Genomic DNA, 18,266 nt, shown 5'->3' with positions numbered 1-18,266 from the left:
TGCGCGCGCCCGCGGAGTGGGGGTGGCGCGGGGCGGCGGGTCTGCGCCTGCGCGCGCCCGCGGAGTGGGTGTTGGGCGGCGGGTCTGCGCCTGCGCGTGCCGCGGAGTGGGGGCGGGGCAGGGTGGTGCCGCGCGCGCCGCCCCGCCCCCGCCCGCTTCGCTCCGTTGTTGGCGGGCGGCTGCTGGGGCCTGCGGCCCGGAGCTGCGCTTAGGACCTATCGTTGCGTGTCGTAGCTCAGCCCTATAACCCCGTCCTGCCCCTGAGCGACGAGACGAGCTACAGGGGTGAGTCGTTCGGCTCCATCCTGCACATCAGCCGTATAGTTGAAGCGTGTGGCTTGACCCTGAGACATTCAGAGCAGAAACTTGCTGAGGTCTAATAAATTCCTAGAAGCTGCACCTGGCTCAAAGCCCCTGAGCTGCAGGGAGGAGGGGGCCAAGAGCCTCCAGGAGCAGCAGTACAATACATGCTGGCTCTGCTTTTCCACGGCTCCACCAGCCCTTTGTCCACAGGGAGGATGTTTGGGAAATATCCTCCTCCCATAGGAGGAAAGGAAAGCCCAGCGCATACCAGGCTCAGCCAGGATGGGTCACCATCACAAGCGCTTTGTGCCACAACGGCCACTAAAGCACAAAAGGAGGCAGGCCCTCAGTTCAGGACTTGTAACAGCTAGTGGGTAAATGCAGCTGGGACTACAGGAGTTGCAGCTCACATTGCATTTCTCATGATCTGTGACTTTTCCCTCTCCTGTCTGCCAAGACCACTGGCTAAAGCAGGCCCCCGAAGCATGTCAACACCCTCCACAAGCTGAAACGGGGAGAACAAAGGGCTTCAAAGTCAGCAACTCAGACTTGCACGCTTACAGTGGATGATCTCTCGCATCGGCGACTGCTCCAACCATATTAAAGGAGCACATGAGACCATCACAGTCCTGAGCAGTGGTTTGAACACTGACAGGGAGCTTGCAGGTCATCCATCAATGAGATGAGCCCATAATGTTCCCACTTGGACTTCTACAGAAGGTCCCCAGCAAGAAATCAGTGTACATGCAGGAGCCTGGTGTAGGGTCCCTATAGTCTGCACTTTACCATCCAAACCCTGCTAAAGCTGCCACTGTGCTCCCAGAATGTCCCCCTTAGCAGGCAGCAAAAGTGTAGAAAATATCAGTTTTCAGTCACTCAACAGTCTTGACTCAGGCTTGTAGTAATGTTTTCTTTTATTAAAGGTCATTCAAAAACACCACAATAAATAAAAGAAATGACAAAACTTTCTATGTATCATACAGCATGAGAAAGACAGTATTTCCCCTGGCAAAGGAGTTCAGTAAAAAGAGGCAGGGCGTACTGAACACACCATATTAAGCCAGTGTTCTTTGTTAATAACTGCTGATACCCCCAAAGGATATGCGGATGCATATTTGACACATTGAAAATATACTTTGTCCCCCTGAATGGGACCATTATGGAAAAATGACTAAAAATAGCACCACCAGCTGAGTGAGCAAAGAGTGGGACTTTGTCAACTCACAGAGGCAGGCCTTGGTTGACAGTGTCACAAAGACCTGTCACCTTGAGTACAAGCTGTTCTGGGCCCCAGATCCAGGTCTCTCCAGGCACTGGACAGTGGTCAACGCTGCACAGATTGGGCTACTGCTAGTTGCACCGGTACAAGCGGTCTCGGGTGGCCATGCTGACCTTCTGCTGATAGTCTTCCATCTTGTCATGTACCTTCTGGTAGAGCTAGGCAAGAGGCAAAGCAGCCATCAGAAACAAGCAACATGCTTTGCTTCCATCTCCTTGTCTCAAGCACCAGTCTCATCTTTATTCTGCTTGTACACAAGAGGAGCCAGCAGCTAGCAGGGCTGCACTCCTGAGTCTCCCTTGAAAGCAGCAGTTTTTGGGGGTCTCTCCCCACCATTGGGAGGACTCTAGGACACAGATGTCACAAGATGGAACAGCTGCCCTCAAAGATTGTTCACCACCTTTTGTTCCTAATTTGTCTTATCCATCAGCTCCTTTCCCCCAACCAGTAGCCTGCCTCAGGTATCACTGAGTGTCCGAGGGTCACCTACCCCGGTTTCATGCACTCAGTTCCAGTTCCCTTCCTGCAGATTCCCTCTAGGCACACGCCCTGCTCTGCATCTAGTGCAGAACACAAGCATCACCTGCACTGCCCTTTGTCAGGTTTCCCTTGAAATCAGCTTTCTTGGTACGACATCCCCATTTGGATGGGGATTCCCAATCCCATTCTTCTAATCGCAATTAGAAGCCTCCTGCAGAATGCCCCAGCCATATGTGAGAGGACTTGTGCTGTGCAGCAAGGCAAGGGAGTTAGGAACTCCAGCTCCTATCACCTGGCACATACTCTGGGCATCCAACCCTCCAGCTCCTCCTCACCAAGGTCTGAACTGCAGTGACTTCTTTCACAGCCTCCTGTTCCCACTTGCTCCCTGGTAACCCTCACTCCCCAAACAGGATGTTTGTGAGCACCCTTTATTTTCCCTAGCAAGCCAGTGTTCTTTGCATATGGGCTGGAAGCTTTACCTACCACGATGTTGTGTTGGTTGGTGGTGCTTTCTCGTAAGGCTTGGAGCAGCTGGTCAATAGCGGTATAGGGCAGCCACACCATTGGGGCTGTAGCAGACAGAGGGAACTGGAAAGAAAAGGAAACCTTATGTTGTGTGGTGCTCATGGCAGAAACACTCCTCTCCACTTTCAGGGTGAGCAAGAGCTCACAACTACAATTGCTTCCAACACCTGCTTGTTATTCTACACACACTAAAGGGTGGTCTCTAGAGTGGATTATTCACACTAATTTTTCCTGGGAGCATCCAAGTCATTCTTACAGAAAAACCCCAACACAGAGCAGTGAACTGCCCCAAGGAAGCATGCTAGAATTAAACAGAGGCACCTGCTTGCAGGCTGCTGATGAAAGAGCTGCTCTGCCACCCACCCTTATGCCTTATGCTCTGAGCATGAGGCAACTCATAGCTTCTGCTCAGTTGTTCCTTCAGGAGAAGCAACTAGGAAAGAAAGGGGAACTGCTACCTAAGAAGCTAATGTTGCAAAGGCAGCACAACACATCCCATTCTGGAGATAAGCTCACCTCAATTCCAAAATACTGGTGACCTTTGCCGAGCACAGCATCTACGTATTCCAGGACCAGATCTACAGCTTCCTCCAGCAGATCATAATTCAAATAGAGACGCAGCAGTTCAGCAGCATCCACTTTCTGCAAGTAAAGGGGATTGCTGTCACCATGGCCCTTTTTTTGCCAGGGAGTGCTTTAAAGAACTACTATGATGCTTAGAGGAATTAAGTCCCAGTAACAGGCACAAGGTATCCAGCACAGGTTCCCAGAGCTGGGGCAACAGGGAGGCAGGAAAGGTGACATGTAGCCAGCAAGTGTCTGGCTGGGAACATGCTTGCCAAAGCAAAGGCTAGCAGCCAGGATGACTGCCAGAAGAGGAAGTCAATGAGGCCTTCTACAGACAGCTGGAAGTAGCCTCACTATCATAGGCCCTGGTTCTCATGGGAGAATTGAACCACCCTCATGTCTGCTGGAAGAATACAGCTAGGCACAAACAGTCCAGGAGGCTCCTGCAGAGCATCAATGATAACTTTTTGACACAGGTGGTGGGGAAGCCAACAAGGGGGGTGTCATGCTGGACCTTGTCCTAACCATCAAAGGAGGACTGGTTGGAGACATGAAGGTTAGGGACAGCCTTGACCGCAGTGACCATGAGATGGTGGAGTTCAGGATCCTGTGTGGAGGAAGCAAGCCAATAAGCAGGATTGCAACCCTGGACTTCAGGAGAGTGGACTTTGGGCTCTTCAGAGACCTACTTGGAGGAATCCCACAGTTAAGGCCCTAGAGGGAAGGGGGGGGGGGCGGAGAGCTGGCTAGTATTCAAGCATTACTTCCTCCAAGCTCAAGAGCAGTGCATCCCTATGAGTAAAAAGTCCAGCAAAGGGAGCAGGAGACCTGCATGGATGAGCAAGGAGCTCCTGGTAAAACTCTAGCAGAAGAGGAAAGGATACAGAATGTGGAAGAGGGGACAGGCTGCTTGGGAGGAATATAAGAATGTTGTCAGAGTATGCAGGGATGCGATGAGGAAGGCTAAGGCCCATTTGGAATTAAATCTGGCAAGGAATGTCGAGGACAACAAGAAGGGCTTCTTCAAATACATTAGTAGCAAGAGAAAGACTAAGGAAAATGTCGACCTGCTGCCGAATGGGGTGGAGACCCTGGTGACAAAGGCTACAGAGAAGGCAGAGTTACCGAATGCCTCCTTTGCTTTGGTCTTTACTGCTAAGGGCAGCCCTCAGGAATCCCAGACCCTGGAAACAACGGAGAAAGTCTGGAGAAAGGAAGACTTCCCTTTGGTCGAGGAGGATCGGGTTAGAGATCTTTTGGCCAAATTTGACATCCACAAATCTATGTGCCTTGATGGGATGCACCCACACGTAATGAGGGAGCTGGCAGATATTGTTGCCAGGCCACTCTCCATCTTCGAAAGGTCATGGAGAACAGGAGAGGTGCCTGAGGAGTGGAAGAAAGCCAGTGTCGCTCCTGTCTTCAAGAAGGAGGACCCAGAAAGTTATAGGCCAGTCTCACCTCCATCCCTGGAAAGGTGATGGAACATTCTGGATGTCATCTCTAAGCATGTGGAGGAAAAGAAAGTGGTCAGGAGTAGTCAGCATGGATTCACCAAGGGGAAATCCTGCTTAACCAATCTGCTAGCCTTCTATGATGGAATGACTGGCTGGGTTGATGAGGGAAGTGAATGTTGTCCACCTTGACCTCAGCAAGGCTTTCGACACTGTCTCCCATAACATCCTCCTAGGCAAGCTCAGGAAGTGTGGGCTAGATGAGTGGACAGTGAGGTGGATTGAGAACTGGCTGAAAGGCAGAGCTCAGAGGGTTGTGCTCAGCAGCACAGAGTTGAGTTGGAGGCCTGTGGCTAGTGGAGTTCCCCAGGGATCAGTACTGGGTCCCGTCCTGTTCCACTTATTCATCAATGACCTGGATGAAGGGACAGAGTGCCTCCTCAGCAAGTTTGCTGACAGCTGAGGAGCAGCTGATACACCTCAGGGCTGTGCTGCCATACAGAGAGACCTGGGCATGCTGGAGAACTGGGCAGAGAGGAACCTCCTGAGGTTCAACAAGCACAAGTGCAGGGCACTGCACTTAGGGAGGACTAATCCTATGCACCAGTACAAACTGGGGGCTGACCTGCTGGAGAGCAGCTCTGCAGAGAAGGACCTGGGAGTGCTCGTGGATGACAAGTTGACTATGAGTCAGCAAGGTGCCCTTGTGGCCAGGAAGGCCAATGGTATCGTGGGGTACATTGGAAAGAGTGTTGCCAGCAGGTCGAGGGAGGTGATCCTGCCCCTCTACTCAGCCCTGGTGAGGCCTCATCTCCAGTCCTGTGTCCAGCTCTGGGCTCCCCAGTACAAGAGAGACATGGAGCTACTGGAGAGAGTCCAGCACAGGGCTACGAAGATGGTCAGAGGACTGGAGCATCTGCCCTACACGAGGAACGACTGCAAGAGCTGGGCCTCTTCGGCCTGGGGAAGAGAAGACTGAGGGGAGATCTTATCAATGTGTATAAGTACCTGAAGGGAGAGTGTCAAGGGGATGGGGACAAACTCTTTTCAGTTGTCCCATGTGACAAGACAAGAGGCAATGGGGACAAACTGAACCACAGGAAGTTCTGCCTGAATATGAGAAGGAATTTCTTCACTGTGAGAGTGACGGAGCACTGGAACAGGTTGCCCAGAGGGGTTGTGGAGTCTCCTTCTCCGGAGATATTCAAAGCCCACCTGGATGCAATCCCATCTAACATGCTCTAAGTGAGCCTGCTTGAGCAGGGGAGTTGGGCTCAATCTCCAGAGGTCCCTTTGAACCTCAACCATTCTGCGATTCTGTGACTGGGTTTTGGCCCGAGCTACTACAGACGTGCTGAGCAGCTACCCTCTCCAAATTCTTACCTTGTAGCTGTTGATGAGCCAGTTGGGCAGAGGTATTCCGTGTGCCATGAGCTTGTTGATGACACAGCGATGGTACAGACTGTTCTGGGATGGATAACGTTCAAGGTAGGATGACAGCAGTCGCCAGGCTTCGTCTGTGGCACTGCAAGACAACACTTCCCCTCAGAAGCCATGCCCGCAGCACAAAGACACACACTCCTCTCCCACAGATGATGAGGGCCTACCTGGACTCCTTGGTGGTAACCAGTGCAGAAAGCTGGTTTGCTGCAAGCCAGTCCCAAGCCTCTGCTTGTGCCGCTTCCCCTCCCAGCTGCAGTTTGATGCACCTGGAACATACAGAGCAGGTACAGTGCAAACATGACCACCTTCAGAGCACAGCCCTTGTGTCCTGCCTTGCCACAGCTGCCAGTGGAGTCAACAAGCACAGGACTATTCCCAAACAACACCTATGAATTAACTGGCTTGGCAGGAAAAAAAAAAGACTATTAGAGTGATTTCTAAGCTGCTCAAAGTGCCAAAGAGGAATTAATACATACTCTGTTTGCAAGCTTTAGGGCCTGAGCCTAGGTAAGAGGGGCCCCTCAACACATCCAGCCAAGGAACAGGTCACAGCAGAGCTCCCAAATGGCTCTGCAGACACAACACATCTTGTATAAGCGTGAAAGGGTAAAGGAAAAGAGGAATCCTGAGGTTACAGATGAGGCATGAGAGCAAACAGCACAGAGGAGATCAGACAGAAGAGCAAATGCTCTGCCAACCACTGTTCAAGAGCTGCCGAACGGCTTGAACAAATCTTCTGTAAGCAGCTCACTGAGTATCAACAGGAGCATGTCATGAGCCAGCCTACCAGAAGTGTTTCCAGATGATGACTGTGCCTGTGTCAGGGCTGTCTGTGACTGTAACGTGTCAGCTCTCCCTCCTGAGACAAGGGAGAAATCTCCCTTCCACTACCTGCTCGGCAAGGCTCTTGCATTTTTCCTTTTCAGGTGTCAGGAGTAAGTTCCATCTCAAAACCACTAAACCAGCAGCTACAGGTAAGGGCAGCTCTGGCTTCTGAGCCTAGGAAGCTGCAAGCTGCACTCTGCAAACATCACAACAACGCCAGACTCTCCAGTTGTGTGTCACCCAAGGGAAGAAGTAGATGCTCATTACGTACTTGAAAGCGAGTCCCTCAAAGATGGGTGTCAAGGGAAGTTTGAAAGTTTGGCACAGACTTATGGCGGTGTCAAAGAGGCCAGCTCGGACCAGGAGAGCAACCGTTTCCTCGGGAGTAGAGCTGCCTGCAGGGAACAAGGTTGAGGTAAACACCTTCCCCTGTCACAGCCCCCCAGGCTTATTGGTGCCTGACCCCATGCGGTTCAATGACAGAATTACAGTGGCACCACACCAATGGCCAAATATAAAATACATTACAGCCATATTACTCATTGTATGGTTTGAGGTCTTCTTGGTGTCAGGAGCATCTCACGAGCCCAGGAGCATTCCCCACAGGGATTGCACAAAGCAGCAGTGCTCCTCATTAGAGCACAGTAACATACGGATGCATCTAAGAATAAGACCCCAACTGGGAGAGGGACAGAAGTAGCAATACTTAGTCCACCTCCAAATTCTGCTATCATTTAGGCAGATGGGAAGGGGACATGTCCCATGCTGCAGATTGCCTAATAAGAGCTTGGCAGAAACCCTCCAAAAAGTGGAAGACTTAAAAGTGGTTTTCAGGATCCGCCTCTCCAAAGCTGGTAAAATTGGTGGCAGTGTTTCATGTCAGGGAGGTGAGCTGCACTGTCAATGCCAGCTCCTGTTTTTTCCTTTGGAATGGAACATAACTGTTGCTTACTTGCTTGAACTACAACTGCATGTGCTGCAACTAACAAAAACCATGAGGAAGTTAGAGGTGGTTGCTCTGTGTCCCTCTCTTACCTGCCACAGCAGCTGTTGACAAGTCATGCTGAACCAGAGTCAGCCGGATCTGGGCCAACACACACTCCCTTTCCAAATCCTCCAGCTCCAGGATCTCAATTTGGCGTGTTGCTGTATCACATATAAATTAATGGCTTTTAGCATTTTAAAAAGGACTCATACAGGATCGTGCAGAATGTCTACACCCCTCTGTCATCCTAGAGTCACATCACAGCCAAGCACTGAAGGAAGGATCGGGTTTTGTTGTCCTTCCTTGCTATCTTGAAGTCTATGCATCTCCTTGATACAAGCCTCCCCTCCCACCTCTATTAGGGATACAGACTGTCAGATTATCTTATGTTTGGTAACAGCTGCTATGCCAACTGCCAGCATACACTACAAAAGAGCTCATCAGAAGTGTCACTGTAAAAATACCTGACCTTAAACTTTTCTAGACTAATGCTGAGAATTACAAGGCCAGCCTGACCCCACCATCCTATGCTTAGATAGATATATGTGCAGAGTAGAGACCTTACCAGCAGAGACTAGCTGTATCAGCAGGGTTTTCAACACTATGAGCAACAAAAATTTTAAAGAGCTGGAAACCGCCTCACAAAGGCTTTATATTTAAGAAGTACAAGGTATTTCTACTGAATGTAAAAAACTGAACAAGACGTCAAACTACAGACACGTGTGCACAGAAACTCCTCAGAGAATAGCTGTAAACACATCTGTTACACAGTGGTATACTGTAGCTGGCAAACATCAACACTGGGAGAGTTAACTGGCTTTCAATCCCCCAAATAATTAATCTGCCAAAGAGCCACTGCAAGCCACCTCCCAGCTCACAAGGGAGCAACAGAGCTCTGAGGCAATGGGAAAGGCTGTTGGAACACATGAAAAAGGAAACACCAGGACCAGGCACTTACTTGGAATGACTGTGCACTCCCCATCGTGGCTTCTCTTTGGGGATGCTCCTGGGCGCTCATACTTTTAGGAAAAAATGGAAAAAGGGTTTGCACCCAGCTTTCCAAAAGACAAACTACCTCAGTGCACCCCCCCCTCTCTCCTCCAACCCCAGCTCTTTATTTTAATTCTTGAGTTGGATCAGAAGAGCCATGCAACTGCTTGGCAGTTCAGGTTATATTTCTGCAACTTTTGATATCAGAAATGCAGCACAGCATTAGCTGAACAGACTACACTCCCCTCCCCTCCACAGACAGATCTGAAACATAAGCCATGTTCCAGTAATTCTCCTTCTCACACATATTTTGGCTATCTGGACTCCCCCAAAAGATTTGCTCTGATTTCAGTAAAAGGTGATATATATTCATATTTCTGATCTCCTGCAAGTCCCATTAAATACTTTAAAGCTTTTTACATGTTTGCTCCCAACAGAACTGAATTCTCCTCATGCCCCTCTCCCTCTTCTGCGCCTCATCTAAGTTTCAGTCAGGAACAGTCTGGGAAGCATGAAAGCATGGCCTTGTAAGTCTCATAGGAACAAACCACCAGCAAAGTTCCCACATGTGCCCATAAGCTGTCCTGGTTCCAATCTGCTCCACACGGGGGCAATGACACAAGGCCAATAAATAGGCAGGATCGATGTTTCTGCTAAGCAAGGCAAGAAAGTGCTGCACGTGACCAAGAGCATGAGAACAGCGGATTGGAAAAGCCCAACACCTCTACTCATTGTCTTGGGAAGGATTTTTGAAAGCACTTTCTCAAGCATACACCTGTAAACGTCCCTACAGCTCCAGTCAGCTCAGCATTTCCTACCACAGCTCCAGAAGCAGGCTGCACTATCCATGCATACTCTGGGCGAATCAGCCGTAAGCAGTTAATAGCAGCGAGGAAACAGTTTCCTTGTTTCTGGAGTCCTCGGAGTGTCCGCACCTCCCTGCCTAGGCGCATGCCATATTCAAACATCACTGTTCCAGCTGAGAAGAAAAGGGGAACACATTAGCCCCGTCACTGCTCCCTGCTGGCAGCACAAGACTCAGGACAGGCCACCCCACAGGGTAGGGCGAGTGGTGTACCAAAGAGGCTGGTTGTTATGCTAAAACATGCCCTCCCCAGGCCTTACCCTTGCGATAGTTGTGACGGTAGATATGGAAAGCATACAACAGTTCATAGTAATTGTGGGTCATCAGGTCCACTGCTCGAGCATGAGATTCAATGATCCCCACAACCTGTAGCACATAAAGGGGGCAGTCAACCTATCTGAACTTCTAAGAGAGCAGTTTGCCCCCCCCCCTCCCCCCCATCCCAGTACAGGAGGATTACCTCATTATGGAGGTTCACATAGGGGAACTCCACCAGGTCCTGGAGCTGGGAGCGCTCACAGAGAACCACCACTAGCTGGCGCAGACAGTCCAGCTGCCTGGGAAGAGAGAAGGACATCCATTCTGGAGGAGCTGAGCAAGGGGAGCACGAACAAACGACTCTCCAGGACACCCAGCTCGTAAGCCACAAGCATGCTGCCTTGGATGAGCTGTGTACGCTTTTCCAGCCAAAAGCAGCAACTAGTGTTTGGCTCAGGACCGGGGTCCTTTCAAACTACATTCATGTCGGAAATGAAAGTTCAGGACAATAGAGACAGAGCCTCCTCTCTGTAAGAGTCACTAAAAAAGGCAACCTTCCCCCCTCAGCACTATTAGGTAAGATTTTCTTCAGCCTCAATTCTGCAATACATTCCTACTTCTTACATGAACATGCAGGACTCCATCTTCCAGCCATTTCTGCTCATCACACCTATCTCCACTAGCCTGAAGTTTCCTCCATCTAATTCACTTCCCACAAGTGACTCTGGCCAAAATTCAATCCCAAGTCTTTTCTTCAATAACTAAATTGTTTTGACTCCTAAAGCTTTCCAAATTACAATGCCACCTTCAACTCTTAAGTCATTCTTTCGGCTTTTCTCTGAATTAGCTCCTAATTTTTGGGGGGTTTTTTTTTCCCTCTCCACTCTTCTTGATAGTGCTGATCCCAGTTGAACACAGCTACTGATGCTCAGTCCTTACAAGGAGGAAGCTTTTTTAAACACACTTCTGTACAGATTAAAACTGAACCTCTCAATGCAGCAGTCATGTCCTGTACTAAAGTATCATCTTCCTTTCACTTTAAAGCAAAATTTGAGAGAGGCAGACACACACACATATCTCCAACACAGGTATATCAAAAGGCATAAAACTGTCACCTACCTGCTTGGATCTGGATTTTGTGTTAAGGCCACATATGCTTCACTGTTATGTCCTAAATCCAAGTGGTGTTTGAAGATGCAAGTCCTCAAAGTAGCCTGAGAACACCAAAGAGCATGAACCAGCATATTTCAAGTTAAATAATAATAAATTAACCCCCACACATATTACTAGATTCCATAAGAAAACATCAAGATGGAAAAGAAATAACATGTACCTGACTTCTCCAGTCATCAGCTGCTTCCATTATAGCCAAGGTAGCCAGCTGGATGACCAGTTCTGGTAAACCAACCATGTCCAATAAGCGCAGAACCTGAAGATGACAATATTCTAGTGTTGGCTACAGCAGTACTGAAGAACTGGCGATACTGGAGAGGGTTTAGGTTGTTTTCAAGAACTATTCCAGCCCCCACGAACCATAAGAACAATCAAAAGATTATGCCGATGTTTCTAAATGACTAGACTGAAAGAGGAAAGATTTTGGCAAATCACAGATGTCTGAATCAAGTCCCAGCATAACAGGCTCAGGCTATGGCTTTTCTGAAGGATTTCACCTCCGCAGGAGTGCAGGTTCTTTGACTGATTTAACATTAATGGCAACAGTAAAACCCTGTAACAGACATGTAAACAATTCTGTCCCCTAGCATGCACACAACTGTATCAGAGAGATAAGTGCTGTCTCCAAGGGCACCTGACAACTCTTGTATTTTATATGTTTTAAAACCAGGGAATCCTTTACAGTAAGTACAGGTTCTAGCCTGCAGCCTGTCTGAGCCACGCTATCATGTAAGAAGGTAACGGCTTTAAACAGAGATAGAATCTAAGTGAAATTTGCCTCAAAGCTTAATAACCTTCCCTTAAGCATACATCTTACATCTGGTCTGGACATGCCTAGCTTCTACTTCCAGCAGTGAGATCTCATCCTGCCTTTTTCTGCTGAATCAAAGTCCTCTGCTATTAGGAAACTAACAGGAGGAAAGCATATAGTATTAGGCACTTGTAAAAGTTACTACTAGTTACCTAGTACATTCTAGTCACATCTTCACCACCCCCCAAAGAAACTACATAACTACTATGAAGTTTCCCGAGAGAATATGTTTTCTAAATCTCAAGTCATTTCTCCTGAAAGGTGAGGTCTGAGTAGGAAGTCTCTCTCTAAACAGCATCTTTGTAGGTGATTCAGTGCTGACCCTGCATGGTTGGGACCACATATATTGGATTAGCTCAGCCGTACCTTGTTGTAATACTGCAGACGTGGAGTGGAGATCATCTCACCTTCCTCAGCTTGGATCAGCCTGTCCAAGAACTCTTCTCTTCCCACCTCTGATGCAGCTTGACAGAAACAGTCCAAAGCCTAGAATAACACCAGAAAGCAGCTCACATGTGTTCCTGGGGGGACTGACTCAATCTCACATACTGGTGAGAAGACAGTGCTGTCCAGTCTAGCTCCAACATGTGGGGTCTGCTGGGCCCAAGCTAACAACAACTTCCCCAGGAGCAAATCCCAATGTCCCCCTCCAGATCTGTTTTACACCCAAAGGAGGTAGAGTTCAACAGATTGATATTTCTGACTCACAAAGCAGTTGTGAAGACTGAGGAGAGAGGGAAAAAAAAAACGGTTATGAAGACTGAGGGGAGAGGGAAAAAAACCTTTGTGAAGACTGAGGAGAAAAAAGTTAGAGAAAAGGCTTATTTCTGCAATTTCTCCTGCACTCCCCCAGGTTCTGGTAGCTCCTAAACGATTTGTTCAGGATTGGGCCCATCCTCATTCCCATTCTGCTGAGAGCCCTGTTCTGCCTGCATATCACCCCAGCACTGTCAGCACAAAGACATGTTCCCTCTCATTCACCCTAGATTATGCAGCTAGCATAGGCCCTGGTGCTCAGTCGTATCCTCTCCACTAGTACCCTGGCTCAAGCTTTAGCTCTCAGCTGCTATATTCAGCAGTCCAGAACACCAACCAGGTGCATGTCACGCTGCAAGTACACTGTAGGCAGGGGACTGTCCCCAGCACTCTTGCCTATATGTCATTAGGCAAGTCCAAGCACTGTGTGTGTGTGTACAGTGAAAATTATCTTTCCCCACAGCATGAATGCCGACAGTGCGAGCTGCTGAGGGGGCACTGATTTGTGCAAAAACCTGCCTGTGTTTTTCACCCCTTTCAAGGAGAAGGGTCGTAGCCCCAAACCCTAGAGGTGAGGCAATGCTGGAGGAAGAACAGTGTCTTACCTTATGCCCCTCACCCATGACAAGGTAGCATCTGCCCATCATGAAGCAGCAGGAACCCATGTTCACATGGCACCACGGCTGCAGCAGGCGAATGTACTCCTGCAGAAAGGAACGCAGGTCAGCACATGCTTGTTAGCTGCAGGCACCCAGTACTAGAAGAAAGAATGGAGGGTTTAAGTCTCAACCCCAAAGCACTATTTTGGTGGCACCTTTAGCTGCAGTATTCACAGAAATCCAGCCTGAGGGCTAGTTTCCCCAGCCTCAAAGACCCTTTGGTGCACAGATGGAGAGAGACCCTCTCTGTACTCCTAGTAAACAACCCGCCTTGATCAGCTCCAGTGTCTGTACAAAAGACATCCGAAACAGCATCTGACTTCCAAGCAAATCAGACACAATGCTCTCTAAAGCTGTTACACACTTGCTGAAGGGAACCATAAAGGAAATATTACATTGGTGCGCACAGAGCACAAATGAGAGTGTGAGTGTATGAAGGCACCAGGAGAGCAGGCAAAGCAGGGATTAAGAGTGGTATTTGTGCAGCAGGGCAGCAGACTGAGATCAGCCATGGCACCCAGGGTAGATCGTAGATTCCAGCACCAACTGACAGGCATCAGGTGGGGGACTGACGGCACTAAGAACACACAATGGATAAGGCCTCAGCACAGATACCGGCCAAAATCGGGTGATACAACTCAGCCTGGCCCTGTGCCTTCTTTGGCAAAAGAATACAAAATCTACAAAATGTCATCACCAATTAAAAAGAAGATGGAAGACATGATGAAGACGCAATAGGTGGCATCCTTCATCTTCTATGCCTCAGAAGCATTTCTGATCAGACCACCAGGACACCTGTCTTGATATGTACAAGTATAAAAGAATATGCAAGAGAAATTAGTGACGGAAAGAGTATCGGTGAGTGACAGCAACTTTGTTTAAAGAACAGATTCCACAATGCTATACTAGCTATGGACACAGCTATGTTAGCTGCCACAGTATCTTCTTCTGAAGGGCTACAAGAGAACAAAACCAATAGCACTAGAGGTTTCCCTGGGAGACTGATATTTGCTCTTCTTATTGAAAGGAAGAATGATGAGCCAGTCTCACTAGCAGGACACTGCAACTCAGAGGGAAAGGACATGCAGGAATCAGAGTTCATCAGTAAAACGTGTAAATGCAACACAACCAGCACATATGCCTTGCCTGTCCCAGCCACAGCTCCACCAAAACCCACATGAATTCTGTGCTCAAATCAGCCACCTGCAAGACATAAAACCCACACCAGACTTACTCAACAGCTTGTCATACAGAATAAACAGCAAGGGAGGCTTGGCTCTCATCCCAGGCCTGTGTGTTGGTCACTAGACCTTCTCTGTGCCTGCTTGTTACTTACAGGATGCTTCCTGTATCTCCACCTCTATTTGGGTCAGCGTGTTCACATTCACAGACAAATCTGGTGTTAGCTCACTGAGGTCGATGCACTTAATCCAAGTTTACGTGACTGACTGGGATCAGTAAGCATAACAGAAGGTAGCAGGGGAGGAGGAAGAGCCCGCTCCTGCAGAGATAAAAGCCTCTTGCATCTCCTTGACAAGCGAGACAAAAGCACTGCAAGAAAATTCAAAGTATGCTCGTGCCATGAGAAACCGTAGCACTGCGCACAGAGACCAAGAGGCAGAATGACGTTGTCCAAACCATCTTGGCATTTCCTGGCTCAGAAGCTTTAAAGATTTGACATTCTTCTCAACAACACAAGCACAAAAAGAATAATTCAGCCCCCAGGTGCAAGTGGCTGTGAGAATAAAAGCCCTACTAAAATATATAGGAAAAATGTCTTATTAATAACACTCTGTCTAGTCTTGAACACATCAAGGACTGCCATCAGTAGGGCAATGAAATGCATCACACGGCACTACAGACAGGAAATCACAGTTTAGGACTGGAATACAAGCAGCTACAACTACCAAGCCTCTAAAGAGCACAGGAAGAGACAGTGCAAGAAATAATGCAATGAAATATAACAGCCTGTGGAGATACCTGAAAATAAGTAGTTCCTTCATATTGCTACCAAGACATCAAATGCGTAGCCAGTGATGAAAAGATTGATGGACATTTCTTATGTCACATTTTACTCATAAGAACACTTAAGTTATAAATGAGCCCTCCTGAAATTGTATTTCTGCTGCTAGATTTTAGATAGTTTCTCAAATGCCTGATCTTGAGGCCAATATGCTTGCAATTGTACCACAGAAAGAGTTACGGGGTTTACCAGCAGCTCACAGGTGATTAGGTTACAGGTTTGCTATGATACTTCAACAAGCTCACAAACAAGTTACGTGCCCACAGTTTCATACTATCAGACAAGTCCTGGGAGACTGAACTTCTGCACAGAAGGTTATATAATAATCCTGAGCATTTCTGTCTGGATATTGTTGAAAACATAGAAGACTAAACCTGTAAAGCAGATCATCTTAAATTAACCTGCAACAAAATCATTGCTGCATTTTGTTGGTATGAGACACTTAACAAAAAGCCCTTCAGTTAGTAGAGGCTGAGGTGGGCACTAACAGGAAAGGGATGGCTGCACAAGAAAGATGGAAGATATTTTCTAACTTACGTTTGTTTAGTGTGCTGACATTGCACTAGCTATGACATAAGGCAAAGATTCCCAACAGCTCTCCAAAAGAGCAGTTCCTTATAGCTGATTTTATCCGCGGGGCAAACTTCCAGCCCATCATCTCCAGAAGGCAAAACGGGAGCAGAGAGTTTGGAAAGATTAGGTCACATGTGAGTTCAGAGAGCAGCGACTATGGAAAAGCAGAACAAACTCCACTGACTGCAGATGCAGTCTTGGGTAGACAGGGCCTTTCTAAGTGGAGGTCAGGCAGCTGTGAATGGAGATTGCATTGTGTTACACCTGTGCAACAGCAAAGGTGCAGACTTGCTACTGAAAAAAGAAATCGGTCCATAGGAAGAGGCAATTGCACTCACCGCTGTCCTCTTTCAACTCCCAAAGGCAAAAACATCACTTTTTGCAACCTTAGCTGGAAGAATGATGCACTCCAGTAACACTACCTCTTAAGGAGGTGAGCCATGGCACACTCCAAGTGAAGACATGCAAACAGGTCTCCCAAAGAGACTGCTGTCAGGCAAGAATCAAAAGCAGTAGCTGATGCAACTAACATTTCCCTTGCACACAGAGATTAAGTTACTCTTAGGAAAACTGTGCGCACACAGTGCTAAAAGACTATTCTTCAGCAATATCATCCCTTTGCAGGCCTTTGCTGACTCTGGGGCATGTCTGCATGCCACACTGCTCCTGGTCCCAGCAGTACTTTCCTAGCTGTGTAAAGGAAGGCATAGGGCATTTTCTAGAGCTTCATTGCACAAGCACTGTTAGAGAGAGACAGAATGAAGCACTCACCTGCAGCTGGGTATACTGACAGCTCCCCATCAAACACTCTGGAAAGAGAAAGCCAGGATTGCTGGGCCACCTGAGCAGAGGTTAAGGAAGAAAGCAGAACCCAGTCCAGAGAGCTTGAGGCAATAGTCTAAAACTCTGTGCCTCTCTTAGCTTGTGGGGGGAGGGGGGAGAAAAGAGAAGATTAAGCTGCTCTTTACACAACTTATTATTCTGTAATAAGATTTATCCATATTAGAGCAAAACCATTATTATATCTAATCCATAACTACCCAAATCCTGTTACCATTCCAAATCTCCCAGCATCACTCCTCACCAGGATAAGTTTCTAGAACTCAGGGGCTTAAAGTCAGAAATTCAAATCTGTTCTTGTGCACCTAAACAGGATGGATTCTGTGAAACCTTAAATACCCACAAATCCCACAAACACTAATAGTTGCTTGTTCAGGAGACTTGTTTTGGAGATTCGGGTTTGGAAACGTTGCTTTTGAAACTGCACAAGGATCTCTGGTGGAGATGGCCAACTTACTGCTCCACCACCATAACCATTCCGCTAGTCCCAACACTCTGCTTACAAACCTGCCAACACATTCAGCCTCATGACATGGATGTGATTCACGTAATCTCGCAGTCTTCATGTAATCTCGCAGAACTCACATGGCAGCCCCACATAGGGGCTGCAGCACTGCCACGCTGCACAAAAACTTCCACTAATTACAGTCCAGCAAGATGGAACACCTTGCTGTGGGTTTACAGTCAAGGATACAGGAGTGGCAGAAAGTCAGCCACTATCGCAGTAATAAGATGGGGCCAATTCAAACTTGTTTCGGCCAAAGAGGTGTTTGGTTGCGAAAAGAGTCGAGATATGATGTGCTTTCTGGCCACTTCCTGGAAGAACAGCTCCACAATTGTTTGAGGGCTGGATACTAAAATACAAGTTAAAGAAACACTGAGAACAGGGCCCACGGCAGACTTCTCACTTCCTACATCAAGCTGCTATGCTGGGCTCATCAGCCCAAACATCACAGATTAAATCACAACAAAACAAAAAGCATGTTGAATACTCCAATTTGTTGGTTTTGGATTCCTCTTGACGTCTGCTGGTTAAATCAGAGGCGGTAGCAGGAGATCAATGAATCACACGCTGCAGTGTTTATTAATTGCAACTCAATTATAACCAAAAAAAAAAAAGAAAGGAAAAAAAAAGCGAGCTGCTCTCTCTCTCTGATTGTGCTATTAGCAATCCATTTGTAGCTTTCCAACACAACTGGATGTTTTGCAGGGCAGAGCTGAGGGAGTGCTGACTTCGCTATCTGGCTCTGTTCAAATGCCTCCCTTCTCATTCCAGGCCCCTAAGCAGTCTCATCTGGCTAACCTCTCAGTAGCTGTTTTCAACGCCTCTCCCCAAGCTGCCACCTCCTTTACATTTTTCCCCATTTTTTACATATTTTTTTCCTGAAGCACAGTGGTCAAATAGGACTTTCCTCATGAATGGGTCAAGAAATAACTCACAACACTGGCACACA

General features: G+C 47.8%; 1 protein-coding gene across 2 annotated transcripts in view; it reads right to left on the bottom strand.

Moving 5' to 3' along the window:
• Positions 1 to 1,199: 1,199 nt before the first annotated feature.
• The window catches only part of NUP160 (nucleoporin 160), a 33,210-nt gene continuing 16,143 nt past the window's right edge, over positions 1,200 to 18,266 (bottom strand). For both annotated transcript variants that reach the window (XM_062577412.1, XM_062577413.1), the window contains 17 exons: positions 17,507 to 17,666; positions 16,744 to 16,813; positions 13,323 to 13,421; positions 12,328 to 12,447; positions 11,311 to 11,406; positions 11,097 to 11,191; positions 10,180 to 10,276; positions 9,980 to 10,085; positions 9,673 to 9,833; positions 8,823 to 8,883; positions 7,915 to 8,025; positions 7,151 to 7,274; positions 6,219 to 6,320; positions 5,995 to 6,136; positions 3,107 to 3,232; positions 2,549 to 2,653; positions 1,200 to 1,740 (listed from right to left, as the gene is read on the bottom strand). In XM_062577412.1, the coding sequence (XP_062433396.1) occupies positions 1,654 to 1,740; positions 2,549 to 2,653; positions 3,107 to 3,232; positions 5,995 to 6,136; positions 6,219 to 6,320; positions 7,151 to 7,274; positions 7,915 to 8,025; positions 8,823 to 8,883; positions 9,673 to 9,833; positions 9,980 to 10,085; positions 10,180 to 10,276; positions 11,097 to 11,191; positions 11,311 to 11,406; positions 12,328 to 12,447; positions 13,323 to 13,421; positions 16,744 to 16,813; positions 17,507 to 17,666 (1,862 nt within the window). In that variant the 3' untranslated portion in view covers positions 1,200 to 1,653. The remainder of the gene's footprint in view (positions 1,741 to 2,548; positions 2,654 to 3,106; positions 3,233 to 5,994; positions 6,137 to 6,218; positions 6,321 to 7,150; positions 7,275 to 7,914; positions 8,026 to 8,822; positions 8,884 to 9,672; positions 9,834 to 9,979; positions 10,086 to 10,179; positions 10,277 to 11,096; positions 11,192 to 11,310; positions 11,407 to 12,327; positions 12,448 to 13,322; positions 13,422 to 16,743; positions 16,814 to 17,506; positions 17,667 to 18,266) is intronic.

Source organism: Rhea pennata, chromosome 5 (genome assembly GCF_028389875.1).
Source record: "Rhea pennata isolate bPtePen1 chromosome 5, bPtePen1.pri, whole genome shotgun sequence".
NCBI classification, from domain to species: Eukaryota; Metazoa; Chordata; class Aves; order Rheiformes; family Rheidae; genus Rhea; species Rhea pennata.
This window is presented reverse-complemented; position numbering and strand designations above follow the sequence as displayed.